This window comes from Cetorhinus maximus, chromosome 3, assembly GCF_964194155.1.
Source record: "Cetorhinus maximus chromosome 3, sCetMax3.hap1.1, whole genome shotgun sequence".
NCBI classification, from domain to species: Eukaryota; Metazoa; Chordata; class Chondrichthyes; order Lamniformes; family Cetorhinidae; genus Cetorhinus; species Cetorhinus maximus.
This window is the reverse complement of record NC_135881.1, coordinates 186101500-186127773: the sequence shown is the minus strand read 5'-3', so window position 1 is coordinate 186127773 and position 26274 is coordinate 186101500. Positions and strand designations below refer to the sequence as shown.

Genomic DNA, 26274 nt, shown 5'->3' with positions numbered 1-26274 from the left:
TTCCAGGTGAGCCTTCAGTGACTGTCATTTTGAATTGAAATACAGGATGTGGGGGAATCAGATCGGAGATGTAGGTGCTGTCGCCTTTGCTGAAGCTATAAGAAACCATCCTTCTTTAAAAGAGCTCAGGTAATCAAATTCCTTACAACATTTTGATGACATAAACCGGACAAAGTCTGAAAATGAGTCAATGCTAATAGACCTGCAGAGATTAACTCAAAAGACTAGAAGGCCATCTCTGTTTGTACTTAACTAATATTCTTTTATTCTCACTATCATCCCGACTTCTGATAAATTCCAACAAATTCTTATCCATTCAAAACTCTGCCTTCTTCCAATTCTGGCCACTTGCACTTCCTTGATTTACTTCACCCCAACATTAGTGGTCATGCCCTCAGCTGTCTGGACCTTCACCAAACCTCCATACCTGTCTCCTATGCTTCGATGTGCTCCTTAAAACCTACTTTTTTGACCAAACATTTGGTCATCAGTCCTCATACCTCCTTAAATGGCTTGGTGTCAAAATTTACATGATTACACTCCTGTGAAGTACCTTGGGACGTTTTACTATGTTAAAGGCATTATACATTATACATGTTCACATTCTAAGCATAGAAATTGAACAATGTAATATTAGTATAGTTGCAGTTTGGGCTTTTTCCCAACACTCCTGTCTTATCTTCACGGTGAGAAGGTGTTTTCTCTGAAGAGACAAGCCTCCTAAGATCTTGAGCCTGCACTGTTACCATTTTTCCTTCTCTAAGTGAGATACGTGTCTAGCACTAACAATTACCCTTTAACTGTGGTGTCCACTGCACAAAATGCTTGCATATTTGCCTGACTCCTTCCAAAATCAGGAATATACCATCAGACCAATACATACAGGCTTAAACTAATATTCAGATTTATTTACAGATTGATGAATACATGGAGAGGCTTTGGGACCAAGCAAGAAATGTACGATGCTTAAAAACAAAATTAAATGAATCTACAAGGCATTAAAAATACCTTTTATAGATCACATTTCTTGTATAGTTTGACAGGACTTTGAGAGCATCAGTCTTGTATATACATATTCACAGTGTGACATTGTGTATAAGCAACACAAATCTCAGTTCATCCACAGCTTAGATCTCAGGTCACAACTAAAAAAATGAGAAGATTCTACAATATGTAGGTAGTCTGAAGGTCTTTGAAATCCAAGTTATTTTGGCAACCGTAATTGTAAAAATATATTGGTGTGTACCAATGCATAAAATAAGGGTGATCTCCTGTCTCTCTCAGGTCTCCCATCCCTTGACCTTAATGCCTGCGGATCTCACTACCCTCAGCTCTTCCTGCTGGTGTCCTAAGCCACCGTCTTCTCTCAGATATCACCTATTGTTTCCTATTTTCCCTCACAGCTCCTTTAGTCTAAACTATCTGGCATTTAGACATTAAAGTGCTAAAACAGTCAACAGCACGCTGTACTTTCACCCGAACAGAACCATTGCCATTTTCTGTACCCATGGTCACTATTTTTCTGAGGGAATAAAAGAACAATTCTATTTAGTGTAATACTTCAAAGTAGAAAAGTAATTTGTGAATTATCTAAAAGTTGTTATCATTTAATTAAATACATCTTTTCAACAGTCTTGCAGGAAATCACATTTCCACAGAGGGAGGTAAAAGTTTAGCTGCAGCATTGGAAGACAACAGTTCCCTGAAGACACTCTGGTATTAATTTTAACTATGTACTTTGTGGGATTAAGCCTCCAGCTCAGCTGGAATGTAAATCCCTTCTGGTATATATAATGAGTTTGGGCAAGTGTTAATTTAGACCGTAATGGACATGGATGGATTAATTGATCTCAAGGTTGGCAGCTTCACTCAATGGGCAATGGAGCATTGTCATGCTGCTGCAATAGCAGGTAACATTTTGAAGTTGGGTCAGATGCTTACTATTAGAGCAGAGCATAACAGGTTTTCTTCACACAAAGGGTAATAGAAATCTAGAACTCTCTCCCCCAACAAAACTCAAGGCGAGGTCAACTGAAAATTTCAAAACTCAGACTGATAGATTTTTGTTCAGCCAAGATATTAAGGATATGGGGACAAATGGGTAAATAAGATGCAGATCAGTCATGATCAAATTGAATGGCAGAACAGGCTTGAGGGCCTGAATGGCCTACTCCTACTCCTATGTTCCTATTATATCTCCAGCTGTCCTTTACCTGGATTGCAGTATTTTTAGAGCATTAAAATTATTTGTTAAAAATAGTTCACCTAAAATTCCTGGATTATTCTTTTTGCTGTTGGAGTGGGTTAAAAACAATTTACTCATAACTTTTGTTTAAAAATGAATCTTTTCCCTGTTCCGCACCCGGAAAAGAAGTCTGGCCATATGGGAATATCACATGCATGATGTCATCATGGCACATACAACACACATGCAAACACCACAGATGCAACGCATACCTCTCTGGGTTCACTCTTTCCTAGGAAGATACAGAAAACAAGGTGTCTAACATTAGGATAAGTGGAAAAAAGTGAAATCCCACATCCTAGGCCTCCAAAATTGCAGTGTTATGTTCTCTACTTGCCCATGTAGCAGTACAGTACTGAAATCAGGAATCACTTCTTCACACAAAGGGTAGTAGGAATTTGCTCTTATCCCTCTCAAAGCTGTGACTGCTGGCGACCAATTGAAATTCTCAAGGCTAAGATCAATAGATTTTAGTTAGATAAGGGATAAAGTAAGCCTAAGAGGCACAGGATAAAGGCACATGGTTGAGGTACAGACCAGTATGATCTAACAGAATAGCAGAACAGACTCAAAGGGCTGAATGGGCTATTCTTATTCCTAATGCTCCCTTCTCCAACTATCTTTCGTATGCCAAAAAAAGAGAAAGTATTATCGAAATAAAACACATTGGAACAATGAAAATTGGCCTTTCAGGGATGGTACTTTCCGAATAATATTTCCTAACTTTACCTAACGCTTATGCTTATATCCTCTTAAGTACTCTCAGTGCCAAACCTCAGTTAGTCATGGTAGAGTTTAGTAATATTCTGGAAATGTGACTTTTCTAAATTAGGCTCACAGCAAATGAATTGGATGATGAAGCAGCGAGGTGCTTCGCAGATGTGCTCAAAGTAAACAGGAGCCTACAAAGTTTGTGGTACGTGTTTCAGATATGTTCAATTTATTTGTGTCTTTATGTAATTCTGTGAAAACCATAGCATGAGAGGGAAAGAGATTCTGTTGATAAAGCAAGAAAGGATTTGCATTTCCGTGGCACCTTTCATGACCTCAGGGCATCACAAAATGTTTCACAGTCAATGTATATCATTATTAAATTGTTGGAAATGGAGTGCTTATGACAAACTGTAACCCAACACCATCTAATGGGGCTTGAGAGAGGATTAGTTACATAAAATACAAAAAGTGATTTAGGCTTGTTCTTGCACTCAGTGCACCTTATCAAGGTAACTAGTGAGTTAGCAGCCCTGTTTTAGCCTGAAATGTACAGGTCACTTAACACATTATAACTAGCATCTTTAAATTGACTTTAATACAAACTGATAATGGTTAGCACATTTTTGGCCAACTTAAGCAATTGTTCAATTAGAATATGGGCATTTTGTGTGGTAACACTGTACTTTTGAATTCTAGTCACTTTTACAATGTAAGAGCCAGACGATAAATCTGATATTTGGGAAGGGAAAGGTGGCCATTGGGCTCCTATGACAATAGGAAAGCTTCATGGTCACTTTTATTGGTAACAGCTTTCTATAGTTCTCTGTACTACTAGCCCAGTTTTATAACTACTATGGTACCGTACCCAATATAACTGGCCAGAAATCCATAAAATATCAACAGTGGGCTAATAGTAGCATAGAAGTTATGTGACTGGATTAGACCTGATTGATGATCTGGAAACATTTGTTTAATTCCCACAATGGCAGCCGGGGAATTTATATTCAATTAGTTAAATAAAATCTGGAAACAAAATCTAGTATAAGTAATGGTGATCTGGGAACTACTCAGATTGTTGTAAAAACTAATCTCATTCACTAATGTCCTTTAGGGAAGGAAATCTGCCATGTTCACCCAATTTTGCCTATATGTGACTCCAGAGCCACAGCAATGTGGTGGACTCTTAACTGTCCTCTGAAATGCCCTAGCAAGTAACTCAGTTATACTCATTAAGGCAGGTTACCATCATTTTCTGGTGGGCAGTGTGCCATGACCAATAAATTCTAGTCTTGCCAGCAATGTACACATTACGTGAAAGAATGAAAAAAAGGTGTTCAATTTTTGGTCACAATTTAATCATAATCCAGTTTCACTTTTTGTCTTTGAGCATCATCACAGGAGATTAACAAATTGGTCAAAATGAAATCTAATATTTGCAATAGTTGAATTAGAAGATGAATTAGCAGATGAAGTTCAATGTGGAGAAGTGTGAGGTGATACACTTTGGTACAAAGAACATGGAGAGACAGTATAAAATAAAGGGTACTATTCTAATGGGTGTGCAGGAGCAGAGAGTCCTGGGTGTATATGTACATAAGTCATTAAAGGTAGCAGGACAGGTAGTGGGAGCTGTTTCTAAAGCATACAGTATTCTAGGCTTCATTAATAGGGGCATAGAGTACAAGAGCAGGGAGGTTATGATGAACTTGTATAAGACACTGGTTAGACCTCGGCTGAAGTATTGTGTACAGTTGTGGACGCAACACTATAGGAAGGATGTGAACGCATTGGAGAGAGTGCAGAAGAGATTTACGAGAATGGTTCCAGGGGTGAGACACTTCAGTTATGAGGAAAGATTGGAGAAGATGGGACTGTTTTCCTTGGAGAGGAGAAGGCTAAAAGGAGACTTGATGGAAGTTTTCAAGATCATGAGGGGTCTGAACAGAGTAGATAGTGAGAACCAGAGGGCACAGTTTTAAAGTGTTTTTCAAAAGAAGCAAGTGCGAGGTGAGAAGAAACTTTTTCACACAGCGATTAGTTAGGGTTTGGAATGCACTGCCTGGAAGTGTGGTGGAGGCAGGTTTGATTGAGGCATTCAAGAGGGCATTGGATGATTATTTAAATAGAAACAATGTGCAGGGTTATGGAGAAAAGGCAAGAGATTGGCACTAAGTTAAAATGCTCAGAGAGCTGGTGCAGACTCAATGGCCTGAATGGCCTCCTTCTACACTGTAACAGATCTGTGATTCTGTGAATTACCATTAACTGTGCTGAAGATTGATGGGCTTGTTTCTCTGAAACTAAGCACTCCTTTTGGATCCCACTGAAATATGTAGCAGAGTGTATTATAGATCTAGAATGGGTATGTAAATATATGGAATATGTAATGAAGACACAAAATAGTAAAGCTTTAAAGGAATATTAAAAAAAATGCTTGAAATACTCACCGGGTCAGACAGCACCTGTGGAGAGAGAACCAGAGAAAAATTTTGGAGAAAATTACCTTAGGTGATAGGAAGATAAAGTGGGTGTAGAACCAAAGGCAGTGGGATGTAGAAAGAATACATTGGGGAGCAGACTACAAGAGATGAGACAGTGGGATATAACAGATATAGAATGGTTTTCATACAGGAAATTAATCTTACACATTGGAAGGCAGCAGGATGCAGAGGACACACAATGGGAAACAAGGATATAGAGGACATGCAATGGGAAACAGAAGGATATAGATGACACACAGTGGGGGATAGAAGGATGCAGAGGACACACAATTGGGGACGATGAGATATAGAGGACACACAGTAGGGGACAATAAGACATAGAGGGCCTACAGTTGGGGAAATGAGATATAGAGAATGCAAAGTGGGGGACAGTGAGATGATGAGGAGACACAATGTGGACAATGAGATGTGGAGGACACACATTGGGGGTATTGTCGGCCATAATCGGTGCACAATGAAGACGTGGGATAATAGGTGTCAGTGACGTAAAGTAATGAGAAGAGTGGGACATGCAGTTAATTTCATTTAAGCAGAAGGCCTCAGCTGAGGAAATAACTGACATTACCAAGTATAGTTACCACATGTCCATCACAGTACTAGCATCTGCGTGGTCTAGTTTGTTGCCTAGGTGGGTGGGTAAAGCTCACCAAAAGGGAGACAGGCCATCAAATGGGAGAAAACAGAAGGATGAAATTAAAAGACTGTGTTTTTCCAGGTTGGTTGAGAATAACATTACATTACTTGGCGCCAAAGGTCTAATTGAAGCACTGAGAGAAAACAGCTCCGTGCAAGAGATTTGGTAAGAGCGGCCCTAAGAAGCTATGCTATACATTATTAAGGCATCTAATTGTTTCACGGCTGAATTAAGGTTTGTCACATGGCTGAATTTATTCTAAGGAGCTGGCAGTTATCTAAAACACATTTTGGTTTGCTACCAGTAGCCGAAGTCATTTTCTTGTCAAAATTTTAAAGCCTTTAACTGGGGAGAAACAGGTAAGAGGGAAGGTGCTTAAAGGGGAAATATAGCCTACCAAATTGCCCTTAATTCCAAACATTTTACATTTAGATTTCTGTTCTCTTACCAGTGCCTCTCAATTACTTCTGTTATCTTATTGCTTTTATTTGGACCAATTGGTCTGAGGGAACCTGGGGGCAGACATTTTGTGGAGGATTTCCTCCTCCAGTAATATCAGAAACTCTTCTCCACTAGTATCACGATTGGATTCTGGGTAGAATTCACCACTCCCTTAGATCCCTGCCGTCACTGGAATTGAAAAGCGGGCGACTTGATTGAAACATATAAGATCCTGAGGGGATGGGGAAAGAATATTTCCTCTTCTGGGAGAATCTAGAATTAGGGGTCACTGTTTAACAAGGGGTTGAAAGGTTATCGGGGGTGGGGCGGGGGTGGCGGGGGCGGTAGCTGGGAACGTGTAGTTGAGGTTACAATCAGAGCAGCCATAATCTTATTGAAGGGTGGAGCAGGCTCGAAGGGTCAAGTGGCCTTCTACTGCTCCTGATTATATATTTGTATGACACATTTCCACCTTTAACTGTAAGAATAGACTGCATGATTTGTCTATATGCACAACTCGGGTTTCATATTACAACAAAATGGCCTCTGTTACGATACTATCAATTGCAAACACATTGACGCCAACCTTCTTTGACACACTGTAGGTCTCAATTGAATAGTTTGACAATCTGGGCACTGCTCTTGCAGGCTACAGGCTTCATCATTGAATTGTTAGATTGCGAAACCATCACTGCCCTGTTGCCAGGTGTGACATTCAGGTTAAATCAACAACACCCCTAAGGAACAATTGCTTGGACAAGCTGCCCATTGTCTCCCATACATACAGTGTGACTTGGACTCACACGCATCATCACATTGCTTGCATGACATCATCATGGCAAAAAGAACATGATTATTCTCTTACCCTAAAGAAAAGTCTAATACTGTTACCACCCCCACCCCTCCACCACACTCATCATTTCAATACCTCCCTCAAGTTAAAATATGTTGGAATCTATGGAATATACATATCGAATGTATGTGATGTATGCAGCTGTTATCACTATGCCAAGATAATACTTGAGAAATTGAAAAATATCCATAGGGTCTATAAAAATTTTACATACCTCCTATAGAAACTTATACTCTTTGTTGTTACAAATTTGTCATATTTTTGTCTCACAATAACTCTTCATTTTTAAATATGTATTTCTATCTGTTGCACTGCATGGTCCTGACTTAATATGAATTTCAATTTTCTGTTATGGTTGACAATTGGCAAGTGCATTCCTATTGATTTGTGCCGCACTAAGTGATTATACACAAAATGATATTAGTAACTTCACACCGTGAACTCCCCCTCTTCAGTTTTCCTAATTTTTCCTCTCACTTATTCGCTGTGCCTCTTGTGCTCACACTCACACCTCCTTTCTATCTCACCATTACATACAACCGTGTGCTTCTGTAACACCTTCAGCTACACTCATTTAACTATTACACTCTTAAACCATTAATGGCACCCAGAATCAGATCAGCAACACAGGAGCTTGCGTTCAATCCCCATCATTGTTTTCACTCAATGCTTTGGTTAGCACCTAGGGAGGGAAACATGGAGGAAAGGGCTGCCACCTTGTGATCAGTCACAGTATGGCGGGTCAGTGGATTGAGAGAACAGGGGCTGTCGACCATGGTTGGTTGTGAAGGAGAATACAAATAATATTGGTTGACTAGATTTCACAAGCATCCATTTAATGGTGTTTTATTTCTTATGTCTGTCCCAAATTAGCCTGAAGAACAATAAAATATCCATCGAAGAAGCCACAGCTCTTAATGCAGAGCAACGGATTGTGTTTTAAACAGCATCTGTGCGGAGGAACTATGACATCTGCAATGCCACCTGAAGAGAAATTAGCAAATACAGTGCAGTGTGGTGCAATGTATGCTGCCACGAGGCTATGCCCTTTTATTTTTGAAAATATGATTATTCAACTTTCAACTGACTGGAAGTTTTGTGATTTGAAATGAGAGAGTACAAACTACTTAAAAAATGCAAGGCCACCTTCCAAGATGAAGGTGAGAAACAAACAAATCACCCTCAGGGAATGTTAAGAGAGAGACATTTCATATAATCCAGAGACCCATTGAAACTTGTAACTGTCCAAGCAAGAGTCAATAAAATACAAAGTGCTAGATATTGAAACAATGGCTGCCACAGGCAGACACACCCAAACCCTCTTTGAAATACACAATGGGTGGAATATTTCAACGCCAGGCTGGAGCCACTGCAGAGAGGTTTTCAGCAGAGGAAACAGGCTAAAAGCTGGGCTCTCTCCCTCTCTCTCCTTTGGAACAAGTATGTTACTTCTTTGGAAGCCAACTTTAAGAGAAATCTACCAGCAAACCAAGATCTCATAATAATTGCAAATCTTCTACATCTGACTGCATCCACAAAACCAGCTAATCCAAATCAGCCGCAACGTTTAAAATTCTGCGCCTTAAGGACAATCAAAGGACACTTAACCCTATATTCTTTTAACTTTTTTTATTGGACTCTAACTTCCCCTATTTCTGATTCCTGTGTGTGATGTTGCATTTTTATTTTTTTTCCACCAGGTTTATTGGTTAATAAATTTGCTCTTTCTTCAGTGCAAGAAAACCCTGTTTGATGGGCTGCTTATTGCTCACAGCTTAAATAGTTAAATACATTTGGATTCGGAAAATGCATCTCTTAAACCTTTCTTAAGACCAACTGAGGAGGTGGAATAGAGCGGAGCCAGTTCACTCCTTCTCACCTGGTCATGACAACACCATGGGAAAAATCCCCCCCCCCGCCGCCATCCCCGTTAGGGTTGGAAGTGCAGGAGTGGGCATGAGCAGGCGCGCCTCCGATTGGCACCCCTGATCAGGTGTGCGCCGCCATTTTACGTGGGCAGGCCAATTAAGGCCTGCCCATTGTGACGTCCGCCAGGAAGCGCTATGCGCTCCCTGTGCGGGCGGGTGGGGGGGGGGTGGGGTGGGGGGAGGGAGGGGAGAGGTTCCCTCAGCTGGGAGTGTGCTCCTTTGCACGTGTGCTAAGTGCTGCCTCAGGGAGAACGCCTTGGAATTAAAACTTTTAAGACAAATGTTTAAAAAATTTCCCTCACATGTCCCCTCATGTGATACTGTCAGATGAGTTGGGACATGTCCATCACTTTTACTCGAACCTTTATTGTATTTTTAAAAACCCTCATGAAACCTCATCCCGCCTTAAGGTTGGACGGGCAGCCCTGTCAATGACCTAAATTGGTTTATTAACAGCCTCAATAGGCTGTTGACAGGTCGGCAGGTGCACAGCTGACTCAGCTGCGCCCCCGCCGGCCTGAAAATGGAAATGACGCGGGGTGACATTGGGAGTTCCGCCCGAAGTCATCCCGTGTCATTTTAAGTGTCGGCGAGTGGGCCCTGCCCCTGCTCACCGACCAGAAGATCCTCTCCCATGGCCCATAACTTTTGAGCTCTGGGGCATCGTAACTGGTGGGGGGGGGGGGGGGGGGGGCGGTACAAAGATGTGCTGGGGAAAGTTACCACCCACCACCATGCCCCCCGCTCCCGCCTACCCCTCCATCACCACTCCTGGAATTCCCCAGGTAAGGATTGCATGGCAGTTACCTGGGAAGTTCAAACTTCTGATGGGCAAATGCCCTGCACTGGAAACCATCCAAAATTACAACACAAATCACAAACTTCAGATGGTCCTGACTGTCTTACAGTAAGAGTTGCCCAGTAAATGTGCGAAGAATTAAAACCACTTCTAATTTCTTTGTAACTAAATTACTGACTCCTCTCAGGACTCTCCCCACATCCCCAAACCCCAATGGGACCCCCCCAACTACCCTCCTGACTCCCCCAACTCCCCAACCCCTCATGGAACTCCTTGACCCCAAGTCCCCATGGAGCTTCCCCCCACATCCCTGACTGCCCTCCACAATCTCGACTACCACCCCATCGCCCAAATACCACCTCACCCCTGACTACACACCCCACTGAGCACCTCCTGACTACCGTCCCCAGCCTCCAACCATCGACTACACCCTACCCACTGGCTACCCCTCATCCCAACCCTCCATAGGACCCCTCAACTAGCCCCCTCACCCCCTGACTACACCCCCAATCCCTGATTACCACTTCCTGACTATCCCTCCCTGACTACCCTCCTCACCCCCAATCCCCTCAGCACCCCTCAACTGCCATCCCCTTCTGCCGACCACCCTCCACAACCCCACCACTGCACCGCCCTACTGGCCACCACGCTACCCCCCCACTGACCACACCACCCATCGCCCGAACAACCCCACTGACCATCTGAGCCTCCCACCACCCGACATCCCCACTCCCTAACCCCCCAATCCTACCCACTTACCTTAAAAACTTACCTTCTCCCTGGCTTCTCAAGTGGCTGGACATTTAAACCTACCTGCCTTATGGCAGTGAGTGCTGTTAAGAAGTGGGGGTGTCTTCCTTACCTCCGATTCTCCTGCCCTTGACAGAAAGCCTTGGGAATCTGTCGCACTACACAGTTCTCTCTCTCTCTCTCTACCTGAGTTGGAAGGTCGAACAAAAGGGGAGTGGCTTCATTTCCAGGTAAGTGAGTAGGAGCAGATTGGCAATCCAACTCTGATTGCCACTCCATAGAAGTTATGGGCCCAAATGACTCAAATGGCTTAAAAACTAAAATATATTACTGTTAAACTTGTGGAATGTATGTGGTTGCTGCCATGATGCCAAGATAATACTTCAGAAATTGAAAATTTATGCTGTACAGTTCATTAAAATCTGACATATACTCTGTTGTTACAATTTTGTCATATTTTTGTGTCATTTCTTTTCCATTGTTCAAATCTACAATGAAAATTGCCTATGTAAACTTGTCACTATGTATTGCAATCTGACCACCAGCAGACATTGGTTGGGACTTACCGCTCTGGGCCTAAGTCTTGTGGCGTGGGCTGGAAGCAAGAATGTTGTCCGCTGGGAAGCCCAGTGGGAAATCGCGCCAAATCCCGTGATGCTGGACTCATTAATTATGCAGCCAGGGGCTTCCCGACATTGTTCGCAGCGGGACAGGCAGGAAGTCAAATGCCCTGCCATCATATCCAAGTGCCTAATTTAAAAGGTGCCCAGACAGCTTTACCGCACACTTAACTACGGACCAGGACATGAAATGTAGAAGCCAAGGAGCACCCGCACCCAGATTCAGTGATGCTTTGCGGGAATGCAGTGAAGGAGAGGAAAGATGTCCTCTACCCAAGGGATGGAAGGAATAGGTCTGCCAAACTCACCAACCCTGCATGGGAGGCAGTCGCCAGGGTGGTGAGTGCCAATTGCATTCACCAGAGGACTGGACTGCAGTGCAGGAAAAGGATGAATGACCTCATCTTCACCACCAAGATAAGTGAACCCTCTACTCCACATACTCACCTCACTGAATGAGAACTGGGACAAGGGCCTCAGTTGCAAGGCCACCATCTGTGCTGCCCATGCATAAGGAGCCTTGGTGAGTTCCTGCAGTGCATCTTGTAGATGGGTACACACGCTGCTACTGTGTGTCGGTGGTGGAGGGAGTGAATGTGGGTGGGATGCCAATCAAGTGGGCTGCTTTGTCCTGGATGGTGTCAAGCTTCTCGAGTGATGTTGGAGCTGCACTCATCCAGGCAAGTAGAGAGTATTCCATCACACTCCTGATTTACTGATTTGTGCCTTGTAGATGGACAGGCTTTGGGGAGTCAGGAAATTAGTTATTCGCTGCAGGATTCGTAGCCTCTGACCTGCTCTTGTAGCCACAGTATTTATATGGCTAGTCCAGTTCAGTTTCTGGTCAGATAGAGTCTGCAGGTAGAGAGGCAACCGTGGGTCTTTGACCATGGCACACAGAAAGTTCATATTGTGTTTGGGGAGGGGACAGGGAGGGGTGGTTGGCATAGAGGGCAGCAGCATTCACTGCTAATGCCATGCTTCTGTTGGCCTTCTATCTGCATGAGCTCACTGCTCTGGAGGGTGCTGCAAAAGAACCCTTTTGGATTAGCTGCAGTGCATCTTTCACATGGCACACAGTAGCCAACAGGTTGTTGGTGAAGACTGGCATCATGCGAATCCCAATTGCTCTCAAACCATCTTCTGGCCTTGCGCAGGACAAGTTAACGCACAGTAAGTGAGAGAGAGAGAGAGGGTGCATGGCTGAACTCCGGCGCCTCAGGATGCACCTGTATTGCCAATGACATTGCCATTGTGGGAAGAGCAAAGCAAGAACATGACCATAATCTGCACTTATTAATGCAAGTGGCACATAATGAAAGATTGGTGTTTAACAGTCTGAAATGTGCCATCAATATGCAGCAGATCAATTTCTTTGGTTCTATTTATTCTAGTCCTGGCATATATCCCAATCCAAGTAAAATAGAGGATATTAAAGCTTTGCCAACTCCTCAAGATAAGGACGATCTTCAAAGATGGCTAGGTCTCCTTAACTTTCTGTCCCCATACATCCCCAACTTTGCTCTAAAATCTTCATTTCTAAGGGAGTTGTTGAGAAAGAATGTGCCTTTTCTGTGGCATGAAGACCACCAATACAACTCTGAAGCACCGAAACTCATTATCAGAAGCACTGACTTTGCCATATTACAATCCCAGGGAGACAACCATTCTGGAGATAGCTGCCTCACAGAAAGATTTGGGAACATGCATACTGCAAAAAGACAAACGAATTTCATTTGCTTCAAATTCTCTGCCTTTATGCAATCCAACTACTCCAACATCAAGTGGGAAACATTAGCTTTAATGTTGGGAATCATGCGTTTTCATAACTATCTATTTGGCAAAAGATTTGTGGTAGAGACTGACCACAAGCCACTGGAGACAATTTGGTGAAAACCATTGACCAGTGCACCACCAAGAGTGCAACGTCTCTTGATAAAGATTTAAGGTACAACTGTGAGATTAGGTACAAGTCAGTTAACTTGATGGTCACTTCTGATACACTTAGCAGATTGCCTAACCTCGCAAAATCAGATGATGTCTCCTTGGATCTACAAGTTGACTTCATTGACATTGAAATTGAAGATGTTCTCCAAATTGGTCTGGTACATTCTGCGCAACTCAAATGCCAGTAACTACAAGAAGAAATGGCGAAAGGTTCCACATTTTAAAAACTTTGGAAAACAATCATCGGGGGATGGTCTGATTCAATTCAGCATGTCCAGGAACATGTCAGATCATTTTGGCCTTATCGGGATAAGCGAGGCATCTCCCAGGGAATCATTTTAAAGGCAGGCAGGTCATCATATTGGCATATTGCGACCTGATATTCTTCAACAACTTCACCACTCACACATGGGCATAGATTGGATGAGAAAGCTTGCAAGAGAGACAGTCTATTCACCGGGGTTTTTTATTCATTTATGGGATGTGGGCATCACTGGCTAAGCCAAAATTTATTGCCCATCCCTAATTGCCCTTGAGAAGGTGGTGGTGAGCTGCCTTCTTGCAGTCCATGTGGTGTAGGTACACCCACAATGCTGCTAGGGACAGAGTTCCAGGATTTTGGCCCAGTTACAGTGAAGGAATGGCGATATATTTCCAAGTCAGGATGGTAAGTGGCTTGGAGGGGAACTTCTAGATGGTGGTGCTCCCATATGTCTGCTGTCCTTGTCTTTCTAGATGGTAGCGGTTGTGGGTTTGGAAGGTGCTGTCTGAGGAGCCTTGGTGAGTTCCTGCAGTGCACCTTGTAGATGGTCCACACTGCTGCCACTGTGCATTGGTGGTGGAGGGGCTGATTGTTTGTTGATGGGGTGCCAATCAAGCAGGCTGCTTTGTCCTGGATTGTGTTAGGCTTATTGAGTGTTGTTAGAGCTGCATTCATCCAGGCAAGTGAAAAGTATTCCATCACACTCTTGAATTGTGGACAGGCTTTTGGGAGTCAGGAAGTGAGTTACTCACCACAGAATTTCTAGCCTCTGACCTTATCTTGTAGCCACAGTACTTATTTGGCTAGTCCAATTCAGTTTCTGGTCAATGGTAACCTCCAGGATGTTGATAGTGGTGGATTCAGCGATGGTAATGCCATTGGATGTCAAGGGGCAATGGTTAGATTCACTCTTTTTGGAGATGGTCATTGCCTGGCACTTTTGTGGTGCGAATGTTACTTGCCACTTATCAGCCCAAGCTTGGCTATTGTCCAGGTCTTGCTGTTTTTGGACATGGGCTCCTTCAGTATCTGAGGAGTTGCAAATGGTGCTGAACATTGTGCAATCATCAGGGAATCATCAGGGAGTATTCCCACTTCTGACCTTATGATGGAAGAAGGGTCATTGATGAAGCAGCTTAAGATGTTGGGCCTAGGATACTACCCTGAGGAACTCCTGCAGTGATGTTCTGGAACTGAGATGACTGACCACCAACAACCACAATCATCTTCCTTTGTGCTAGGTATGACTCCAGCCAACGGAGAATTTTCTCCCCGATTCCTTTGGAATTCAGTTTTGCTTTGGCTCCTTGATGCCACACTTGGCAAAATGCTGCCTTGATGTCAAGGGCAGTCACTCTTACCTCACCTCTGGAGTTCTGCTCTTTTGTCCATGTTTAAACCAAGGCTGTAATGAGGTCAGAAGCTGAGTGGCCCTGGCAGAACCCAAACTAAGCAGGTTATTGCTACTAAGCAAGTGCCACTCGATAGCACTGTTGTTGACCCCTTCCATCACTTTACTAATGATTGAGAGTAGACTGGTGAAGTGGTAATTGGCTGGGTTAGATTTGTCCTGCCTTTTCTGGACCAGGCATACCTGGGCAATTTTCTACATTGCCGGGTAGATGCCGGTGTTGTAGCTGTACTGGAACAGCTTGGCTAGGGGTGGGCCAAATTCTGGAGCACAGGTCTTCAGTAATATTGCTGGAATATTGTCAGGCCCATAGTCTTTGTACTATCCAGTGTCTTCAGCAATTCCTCGATATCACATGGAGTGAATCGAATTGGCTGAAGACTGGCATCTGTGATGCTGGGGGTCTCCGGAGGAGGCCGAGATCTATTATCCATTCGGCACTTCTGGCTGAGGATTGTTGCAAATGCTTCAGCCTTATCATACCCAGCCAGGGTACAAACAATCACATTGAAGCCATCGTCAAGGAGTACGAGGCCAAGTCAGCACAAAGAACCACTGAATCCACATGAAGTTCCTAACCATTCTCGGTTCAAAATCACATCCAACCTCGTTCATGTCCTTGGCACTGACTTCATTACCATTATTGACTACTGTACTTTATCAAGTACCCCGTTATTTGACAATTGCACAATGTGTCAAGTAGAACAGTCGCGCACACTCTAAGTGCAATTTTCATTCTATTTGGTATGCCGAGAGAGATCATTACCAATAATGCTCTGCAATTTATTCGTAAGCCATTTCAGGTAATGTGTGAGAAGTGGAATATCAATCATACTACTTCTTCTCTTTACCCTATATCTAATGGCCTAGCAGAACAAATGATGTGCTTGGTGAAATTCCTAATTCTTAAATGTAGACACACCAAGCAGGATCTACATATTGCATTGTTGCATCTGAGAGTTGCACCTTTAAGTACAATTGTTCCATCACCAGCAGAGCTCATGTTCGGCAGACAAATGTGTACCAATCTATCTACTCTTACCCATTCTACTCTCTCAGAAACTAGATACCATAGAACCACAGAACACAACTTAAAAAAAAAGAAAATGTTGGAAAAACTCAGCAGGTTGGGCAGCATCTGTGGAGAGAAACAGAGTTAACGTTTTGAGTCCATATGACTTTCTTTGGAGCTGAACACCTGACTTATTTGCCTTCCTGAACAAAATGCTCATGGCCAGTGACATGACAGAATTCAAAGGCGAATTTGGATTCAAAAGTTTACTTTAGAAGCTTCCATTCCCAGAGGACTGAGAGCAGGAGTCTGATAACAGAAGTGAGGAAAGATGATGATGATGAGTTGTGTCAGCAAATTGTAACATAGTGCCTTATCCACAGAAGCAAGAACCACTTAAAGCTTTGGTTCCCAATGCAGAATAGACCCTTCTTCAGGATGCTGGGTAGCTTACTGGCATATCCTTATGAATATAGTCACCAAGATCTGGGCTTAAATCACAACTTATCCATACCTAACCCTAAGAATTGGGGTACACTTGGAGTCATTGAATTCTTCAATTGTACAGGTGCTAAGTTATTCTTTGTGTTTCAGTATCTGTTCCAGTTTAGGTATTTCACTTAGTAAATTTTACTTAGGAGTACAAACTCTAAGGCATCAAGAGGATTGATACACTTGCCTGAGAAATTTAGTAAGTTAGGATGGTGTACACCATTCTTATTGTTTAGGATTTGTTTATCAAAGGGTCACAGTCATTTAGTCTGATAAGAGTAATGAGGATGAATGAGGATGATGAGTTGTATCATCAAATTGTAACACAGCGTCCTATCCACAGAAGCAAGAGCCACTCAAAGCTTTGATTCCCAACCACAGAATAGACCCTTCTTCTGGATCATGAGTCGTTTATTGCCACATCCTTTTCCAACACTCACTTCAGTGCAAGGGCAAAGGCTGCAATAGCCGGCAGACAGGGTGGTCTTTTCTTGGATATGAAAGTTTGATTCCACAAGTAATTCAAAAGAATCTAGGAGGCAGATTTATTAGTGGCCTTTTAATGGCCCTGTAAATTGTCTAATGTCCAAGAAACAATGGGAGAAATGCTAACTCTCAAGAATGTACATATGGGTTGGGAGTGGATGGGATTAAAAAGATTTTGATTTTTGAAGCAGGAGCACAAATTGGCTCTAAGGCACCAATGTAGGAGCCAGCAAGAAGTCTACTAGCCAAAATCAGGGTGCTCAGAATTAGATGTGGGTGAGTACTTATTCATGCAAATAAAATGAGGATATTTTTCAAATATCATTAACATGGCTAAAAGTTTGATTTGAGCAGCACAGATTTCTCAGGATCTAGGAACTGACCAGGGAAACAGAGGTGAATTTAAACAGCAGTGCAAGTGGATACATAAACCTGTCATTGTCCTATCTAAATAAAAACTCACTTATTGTAGCTGTTCTTACTGTTTCCTCAGTAAATAAGTGAATCCACTCTTTGCCTCATATACTCTAATTCCAGAATCCAACCTAAACTGGGTGGGGTAAAATGGTCAAGGCTCAAAACTTAGTACAGTTCATTATTCTTTTAACTGTTTATTGTACCACTGATAAACATCAATGCACTGTTCAAACAATACTCGCATACACTGTTCCCTTTAACTCTCCTTAATTTCAAACAGCGCTCACCCTGGTGATCACTCTGAGGAGAATGTTTCCATCTGTATGGGTGATTGATCAAATCTGTAGTTCCCTTGCAAGTTGCTGAAGTTTGTCCCAAGATGCACCCTCTTTATAATATGAAGATGATACCTATGAGAATTGAATGTTGAAGTAACCACCCCTCAATCCCGCCACTTTCGATTGAATTTCTTGATTTGACCACTTCCCCATCCTGGGTTAGTGAATAGTCTATTCTCATACAAGGCAATGTCTTAATTCTGTTCACGTTCAATCATTATCACACAAAATGTGTTTTGATGGGGGAATGTTCTTGGCTCATCAGCATTCCGAAATATTAGTGAATGGGTTTTATTGCTCCAGCAATAATTTTAATATTAACGTTTCCAAAGGATGAAGGAGGTGATCCAGACTTGGCGGAACTATGGTTGTTACCTATCATGTTGATTTGTAAGTCTTAAGAGTTAATAGACCACAGGAGCTAAGTAGAGAGGACAGTCAGGTAAATATAAACAAATACACCATTGTGCTGTTTGATTAACCCAGCTAACATTTTGTGTAGCATATTCTTCATGTCTGCATCGCTATGAATAATTTCCTTTCAGTTCACAACTTGTTTTAAAAGTTCATTCAATTGCCCTGTTGGTTCCCCAAGTCATGCTGGGGTTTGAAGCTTGGTCAATTTACAAAACTGACATGGGGTAATGTCGCTGGACTAGTAAACCAAAGGCCCAGATCAATGCTCTGTGGACGTGGATTCAAATCCCACCACAGTAGCTGGTGAAATTTAAATTCAATTAATTAATAATTCTGGAAATAAAGGCTAGTCTCAGTAATGGTGACCATGAACTATCGTCGATTGCCATAAAAACCCATTTGGTGCACGAATGTCCTTTAGGAAAGGAAATCTGCTGTCCTTACCTGGTCTGGCCTAGATGTGTCTCTAGGCCCACAGCAATGTGGTTGACTCTTAAATGCGCTCTGACATGCTTAGCAAGCCACTCAGTTGTATCAAAGCGCTTTGAAGTCTAAAAGGAATGAAACCAGATGAACCACCCAGCAACAACCTAGGCACTAGAAATGACAATGGCACACAGGGCCCCTATTGACTCGGCAAAGAGCTACTTATTAACTTCTGGTGACTTGTGCCAAAATTGGGAGAGCTGTCTCACAAACTAGTCAAGCAACAGCCTGACATAGTTATACTCACAGAATCATACCTTACTGACAATACTCATGGGTATCACTACCCATGGATATGTACTGTCCCACCAGCAGGACAGGCCCATCAGAGGTGGTGGCACAGTGGTGTACCATTGGGAGGGAGTTGCCCTGGGGGTCCTTAACATTGATTCTGGACCATGAAGTCTCATGGCATCAGGTCAAACATGGGCAAGGAAACATCCTGCTGATTACTACCTACCTGCCCCTTGCCCCCCTCAACTGCTGACTCAATACTCCTCTATGTTGAACACCAATTGAAAGAAGCACTGATGGTATCAAGGGCACAGAATGTACACTGTGTGGGAGACTTCAACGTCCATCACCAATCGTGGCTTGGTAGAGCCACTACTGACCAAGCTGGCTGAATCCTGAAGTGCATAGCTGCTATACTGGGCCTTTGGCAGGCGGTGAGGGAACCAACAAGAGGGAAAAACATAGTTGACCTTGTCCTCACCAATTTACCCGTCGAAAATGCATCTGTGCATGACAGTATTGGCAGGAGTGACAACTGCACAGTCCTTGTGGAGACAAAGTCCCGTCTTCACATGGAGGATACCGTCCTTCAGGCTGTATGACACTACCACTGTGCTATATGGGATAGATTTAGAACAGATCTGGCAACTCAAAACCGGGCATCCATAAGGTGCTGTGGGCCAACAGCAGCAGAATTGTATTCAATCTGTAAACTCAAGGCCTAGCTTATGCCTCACTTTACCATTACCATCAAGCCGGAGAATTCAACCTGATTCAGTAAAGGGGCAGGAAAGCATGCCAGGAGCAGCACCGGGCATAGATAAAAGTGAGGTGTCAATCTAATGAAGCTACAACACAGGACTACTTGCATGCCAAATAGTGGAAGCAGCATGTGATAGACAGAGCTAAGCGATCCCACAACCAATGGATCAGATCTAAACTCTGCAGCCTTGTCACATCCAGTCATGGATGTTGGTGGAAAATTAAACAAATATTTGCAGGAGGAGGTGCTACAAATGGCCCCATCCTCGATGATGGGGAAGCCAGCGTATCTGTGCAAAGGACGAGGCTTAAGCATTGCAGCCATCTTCAGCTAGAAATGTCCAGTGGATGATCTATCTCAGCCTCCTCCTGAGGTCCCAAACATTACAGATGCCAGATTTACTCCATGTGATATCAAGAAATGGCTGAAGGCACTGGATACTGCAAAGGCTATGGGTCCTGACAATATTCCCGCACTGTGAACTGTTGTAATATAAGATGAAGTCAACAAGAGAACAAAAAGTAGGACATGGTGCCTTTGTTGAAATTTATCTATACTACAAATGGGATTTCACCACAATGCGACTGAATCCAGCTTGGGAATAAGTACTGAAGCCTTGTGCACCAGAACAAGCTGTGTCCTTAGCCAGGCTGTTCCAGTACAGCTATAACATTGGCATCTACCCGGCTATGTGGAAAATTGCCCAGGTATATCCTGTCAAGGAAAAGCAGGACAAATCCAACCCGACTAATTACCGCCCCATCACATTCAATCATCAGCAAAGTCATGGAAGATGTCGTCAACAGTGCTATCAAGCAGCAGTTACACAGCAATACCCTGCTCAACGATGCACAGTTTGGGTTCTGCCAGGGCCAATCAGCTCTGACCTCATTATACCCTTGGTCCAAGCATGGACAAAAAAGAGCTGAACTCAAGAGGTGAGGTGAAGTGAGAGTGGCTGCCCCTGACATCAAGGCAGCACTTGGCCAGGTGGTATCAAGGAGCCCAAGCAAAACTGAAGTCAATGGGAATCAGGGGGAAATCTCTCCACTGGTTGGAGTCATATCTAGCACAAAGGCAGATGATCGTGGTTGTTGGATGTCAATCAGCTCAGCCCATGACATCACTGCAGGAGTCCCGCAGGGTAGTGTCCTTGGCCCAGCTATCTTCAGCTGCTTCATCAATGATCTTCCTCCATTATAAGGTCAGAAGTGGGGATGTTCGCTGCACAATGTTCTGTACCATTTGTGACTCCTCAGATACTGAAGCAGTCCATGTGCATATGCAACAATATCTAGACAACATTCATGCTTGGGCTGACAAGTGGCAAGTAACAATCATGCCATAACAAGTGCCAGGCAATGACCATCTCCACCAGAAGAGAATCCAACCATCTCCCCCTGACATTCAATGGCAACACCATCGTTGAATCCCCCACTATCAACATCCTGGGGGTTACCATTGACCAGAAACTGAACCAGACCAGCCATATAAATACAGTGGCTACAAGAGCAGGTCAGAGGCTGGGAATTCTGCAGCAAGGAACTCACCTCCTGACTCCCCAAAGTCTGTCCACCATATACCAAGGCACAAGTCAGGAGTGCGATGAAATACTGTCCACTTACCTGGATGAGTGCAACTCCAACAACACTCAAGAAGCTCAAATACATCCAGCAAAAAGCAGTCCGCTTGATTGGCACCTCATCCACCACCTTCAATATTCACTCCCTCTACCACCAATGCACAGTGGCAGCTGTGTGTACCATCTACAAGATGCACTGCAGCAACTTACCAAGGCTCCTTGAACAGCACCCTCCAAACCCGCGACTTCTAACACCTAGAAGAACAAGGACAGAAGATGCATGGGAACACCACCTGACTTGGGAATATATCACTGTTCCTTCACTATTGCTGGATCAAATCCTGGAGCTCCCTCACAAACAGCACTGTAGTTGTACCTACACCGCATGGACTGCAGCAGTTCAAGAAAGCAGCTCGCCACCACCTTATCAAGGGCAATTAGGGAAGGGCAACAACTGCTGGATTAGCCAGCAACGCCCATATCACATGAAAGAACATTTTAAAAAGCCTTTGGAGAAGCTAAAATAAAATAAGCCATTTTTGGTAACCTAGAGGAATACTCCGCTACTTTTCATAGAAATAAACTATCCCTAGCTCACATTACTGTGAAATTGCTGTTACAATTTGATCACAGTCAGTTGCAGGTTATCTCTTACAATCATGGGATGTCATTGCCACATGACCTTAAAGTAGATTCTCACATCCTGTCAGACTGCCATTGGTGACGTTCATTTAGGGGACAGTTTCCCCCTTTGGAAATACTCAGTGAACAAAGCGGAACAAAAGGAACAACCCATTGAACAATCTCTGATAGAAAAAGAATGCTAGCATTTCCTATTTAAAACTTGAAGAAAGTCAATAATTATGTATGGCACAAAACTGGCATAAGTCTAAAACTCAAGTTCCTCGGGTATTGTAGTGAAAACAACTATTTTGAAGGAAGAAAGACCTTGAAGACATGGAACACAGATAAACACCGTGTAACACACAGTGTTAAGCTTGCACAGTACTGCTGGGAGAATCAGGCAAGTGTGAGGGTAAAACTTTGTAGTTCTAAGTACTAATGATTTCAGTACAGGCTCTAAACTTGTTTTTTTTTTGGTTGAAATAATCAGCAGCAGTATTGCTTGAATGTTAAGACAGTCAAGTATTTTTACTTGACAAGAAGTGTGCAGAATTTTTTTTCATTAAATGCCATATGAACTGAGGCCGTGTAACTTTCAGACTTTTGACTTTAATCAATGGTGATACCATGGATTAGTATGGAGTGGGTCCTGAATTATTCAGTATTGCTGTCTTTCAGGTGAGTCATTGAACTCTGGCTCTGTTCCCCTGTTCCATTGGCTCACGTGGATATTAAAGATATTATTAACTTCCCATTGCTGTAGCTGCTATTTCTCCTTCAAGTAATATAACAGGAAAAAGACAAACTGCTCATTCATCTCGTTACTGTGTGTGTGTGCGTGTGGAAGATTGCTGCTCCATTCCTCTACCCAAGTCTCAGTATCCTTCAAAAGTATTGCTTTTATTGCTTTAAGCATTTGGTCACAATCAATCAGTCACAAGTTAAAATTGACACTAAAAGAATGAGAGAGAGAGTTTAAAGGAGGAGAGGGTTTAAAGGAAATTTCTATTTGTTTTTCTTTCCCTCAGCATTTTTTGTTTGCTTCTCCCAGATAATTGCTTGACTGCAGAGGGAGAAGTGTTTAGTCATGACACTCAGGTCATCATGGTGTGCTGCTGGCTTGTTCATCTTTTCCAACCCATTTTTTGGATGTTCATATATAAAGGTTTGTCAAAGCTTGAGATGCTCTGTTAGAAGGAGCGGTCGAGACAGAGACCATTGCATCTTTAAGGAGAAAAGTGGATTAAAAACTTGAATCAGAAGAAGATATTGAGCAAGGCGGAAGGGAGTCGGGAAATGGGAAGAGTTTTTTTTATTGTTTTAGCATATAAGCTGCACAGGTGCAATGGGATAAATGATTTCTTTCTAGGCTATGAATTATGTGATCTCAATATGTTTCAACCTGATAATGCACTGTATAAACATTGATGTTATTATTGTATCATGAAACTATGTCACTTGTGTTTGTGAGACATTGTGAGGTTGGCCTAGATTTTGTGGTCAGCAATGGATGAATGGTGCCGATCATTTGTTAAACTGACGCTTGTACCCCAGACTTTATATGGGCTTCCATACTGGAACTTGCTGTTAGCAGAAAGACAAAACAGTGAGGCAAACTCCGCTGGGGATATGAGATCTGTGTGAACAGGACAAATATTGGTGTACTAAGATAAAAGCAAAATACTGTGGATGCTGGAAATCTGAAACAAAAACAGAAAATGCTGGAAAAACTCAGCAGGTCGAATAGCATCTGTGGAGACAAAAAAACAGAGTTAACATTTCGAGTCATACAGGCTGAGTTTTTCCAGCATTTTCTATTTTCGTTTCAAATAGTGATGTGTCTCCTTAATCAATCTGATGAATCCTTACTGAACCACGTAAAGTCTAAACTAAAAACTGCCAGTTGGAACATTTATTTCATTGTCAAATATATAGAAAGCAAAATAGAGAGAGAAATATGGGATTAAGAGAGAGGGAAAAAAGTAAGAAAGAAGAAATACAAAAAAATGTTTAAATTTTTAAAAATCTCAAACTAAAATAAAAATCTGAAGGAATGAGACTCCGTACTTATAAAAGTTAATTTTCAAAGCCAGTGAGATTATTTGATGGTAATGACTAATCATGTTAAAAAATTCACTTACATTTGAATCTAAAGCTCGAACCTTTTTGGTGTCTTAAGTGGGTAAATAATGGGTAAGTACTCCTAATTCATGTGATTCCATTTATTTTAATGGGGAGTCTTTTGGTGAGGTACCAGTTAAGCACACTTTCTGGAGGAACAGAGCAACTCAAAATGGCAACTTCCTGATTTCCATGTTTAACTGTGTAGTCGCCAGAAGTTGCTCTCTGATTTACCCTTTAATAAGGGTGAGCACGAAGAGCATCTCAATTATTTTTAGCGCAAAACCTGGGATATCATAAATATTCTGTTAACCTGGTAGATGAATGAATACATCACCTGGTGTGCAACTGGACAATCCAGACCAGAAGTTCCTCAGTGAATTTCCAGTTGAGATACCAAATTCAGCTGCAATGCTCGAGAAGGGGAAAATTAAGTAGGCATCAAGAAGGTAAGTGTGAAATTCAGATCAGGACAGGGAATAGAATCTGCTTCGATGGCCTCCATGGCTAAATAGGCTGTTGAAATTCCAGATGAAAAAGTGACTAATTGAGTGGTATTGAAGGGCATTTGGCACCAATGCCCAGCAGGTGTCAGGGGGAGTGGGGAAGAGGTGGAGAAAGAGTAGAGAGGACCTGTCTAATCTTTAGAAGTCAAATCAAACTTCTATAGCCAGAACATACAAAGCCCTGTCCATTACACAACACAATGGATAGGAAAGAGGCTCACGTGATGCTTGCGAAAGTTAGCTTAACGTAACGTTGGTTAACCGATTTTGAAAGTAGCCACAACCCAATATCATCCAAAAATAAGCTCCACACAATGCTTGCTCTGTTTGCAACAATTTAAAAATACAGAACTGAGCAATATCTCTCTTCCCCTTCCCAGCTGTGCTCTTTCTATTTTGCAGAAGAAGTTTTGATCTATATTAAGGTTATACAGAGGGGAAGCTGCTGCAATCGCCAAGTACATGTGATGCTGAGAGAGGTTTGCTCTTCAATTTTAAAACCCTTCTTTCATTCATCAGCATTTAGAACTTCTAGGATTGTCCTGGAGTCCTCAGGAACAAGAAATTAATCTTCAAAACACTTGCAAGCAATCCAGGAGAAAATCATAGGAACATAAAAAAAAGTTGTGCTTTCGTAAATTTGCTTTTTGCTTATTGGTCATAAAAAATTTGAAGAATGGAAAATGTTCTGTTTGACTGCAGTTATCCAATCAAGTAAAAAAGAGTCAGTTCTCTCTTCCATTGATGAAGGAGGGCAGTGTGCTGCAAGTATGGGCACATTGGGTATGTCAACCATCACACTGTGTTTGCAGGCTTTTACTACTAGGGAGCTCTGTGGAGTAAGGTTCCGAAGTCTCCTAACTCCAACACCATTTTGTAAAGGAGCAAAACATTAGTATTTATCAACTGACTGTGGTCAATTTATTAAAGTAAAATGACTAGTTATCCTAATGTTTACTTCCTTTAGGAAAGTGGATTCTGATTTTCACAAAGTCGTGACAGTACTATGGAGCAGACAGTAGTCCATAAACAACAGATTGCCTCTTACATTGATCTCCTCATGGTACATCGGGTGGAGTTAGTGAATGGAATTAAAAACACTGAGTGCATCCTGGATAACCTGCTACATTTGGAATACTTCACGCTAGAAGATACTGAGTTCATACAGCAAAGTATAACTCGACATGAAAAGGTACAGCTAGCCAAGAAATTACAGGTTATTTACCTACAATGGGTAGCTAGGATTTGGAAATTGTGCATGTTATTTGTAGCAAAAGGTGCGTAAGCCCACCTGGTTTACTGTGTGGTATAATAACTATGTGATACCGAATGCATCTCCCTGATTACTCCTATCACATCCAACAGCAATACTAAATCCTTAGCAACCTGTACTTCACCTTAGTGTTATACAGTGTTATGATCCCATGCAGACCGACAAGAGATTTGAATTCCCAGTGGCTGACTCAAAGGATCACATGGCAAGATTTGATGTTTTAAGGCTTTTACTGTAACAAACAAAAAACATCAACAAAATATTAGTGTATTAGTTGTCTACAAACTAAACTACAGAAAAGCTATCCCCTCCTTAACTTCCTAACACAACTGAAAACCCCACACTGAGTTTATAAGTTAAACCGCACTCTCCACAGAATGTAATCTTAATAGGAACCAGTCCAGAGTGACTCCCAGCT

The 26274-nt window shown here is 42.4% G+C and overlaps 2 protein-coding genes across 3 annotated transcripts in view; both read left to right on the top strand.

The window, feature by feature from the left end:
• The window catches only part of LOC144673713 (nucleotide-binding oligomerization domain-containing protein 1-like), a 34088-nt gene extending 24964 nt beyond the window's left edge, over positions 1–9124 (top strand). The window contains exons 7-11 of the mRNA XM_078535418.1: positions 46–129; positions 1633–1716; positions 3078–3161; positions 6176–6259; positions 8262–9124. Coding sequence (XP_078391544.1) covers positions 46–129; positions 1633–1716; positions 3078–3161; positions 6176–6259; positions 8262–8331 — 406 coding nt within the window. The 3' untranslated portion in view covers positions 8332–9124. The remainder of the gene's footprint in view (positions 1–45; positions 130–1632; positions 1717–3077; positions 3162–6175; positions 6260–8261) is intronic.
• Positions 9125–22095: 12971 nt separating this feature from the next.
• The window catches only part of LOC144679104 (nucleotide-binding oligomerization domain-containing protein 1-like), a 40100-nt gene continuing 35921 nt past the window's right edge, over positions 22096–26274 (top strand). The window contains exons 1-2 of one of the 2 annotated variants that reach the window (XM_078539409.1): positions 22096–22356; positions 25551–25775. In XM_078539409.1, the coding sequence (XP_078395535.1) occupies positions 25590–25775 (186 nt within the window). In that variant the 5' untranslated portion in view covers positions 22096–22356; positions 25551–25589. Of the gene's footprint in view, positions 22357–23044; positions 23122–25550; positions 25776–26274 lie in introns of those variants that run through there. The other variant, XM_078539410.1, reaches the window with a different exon arrangement.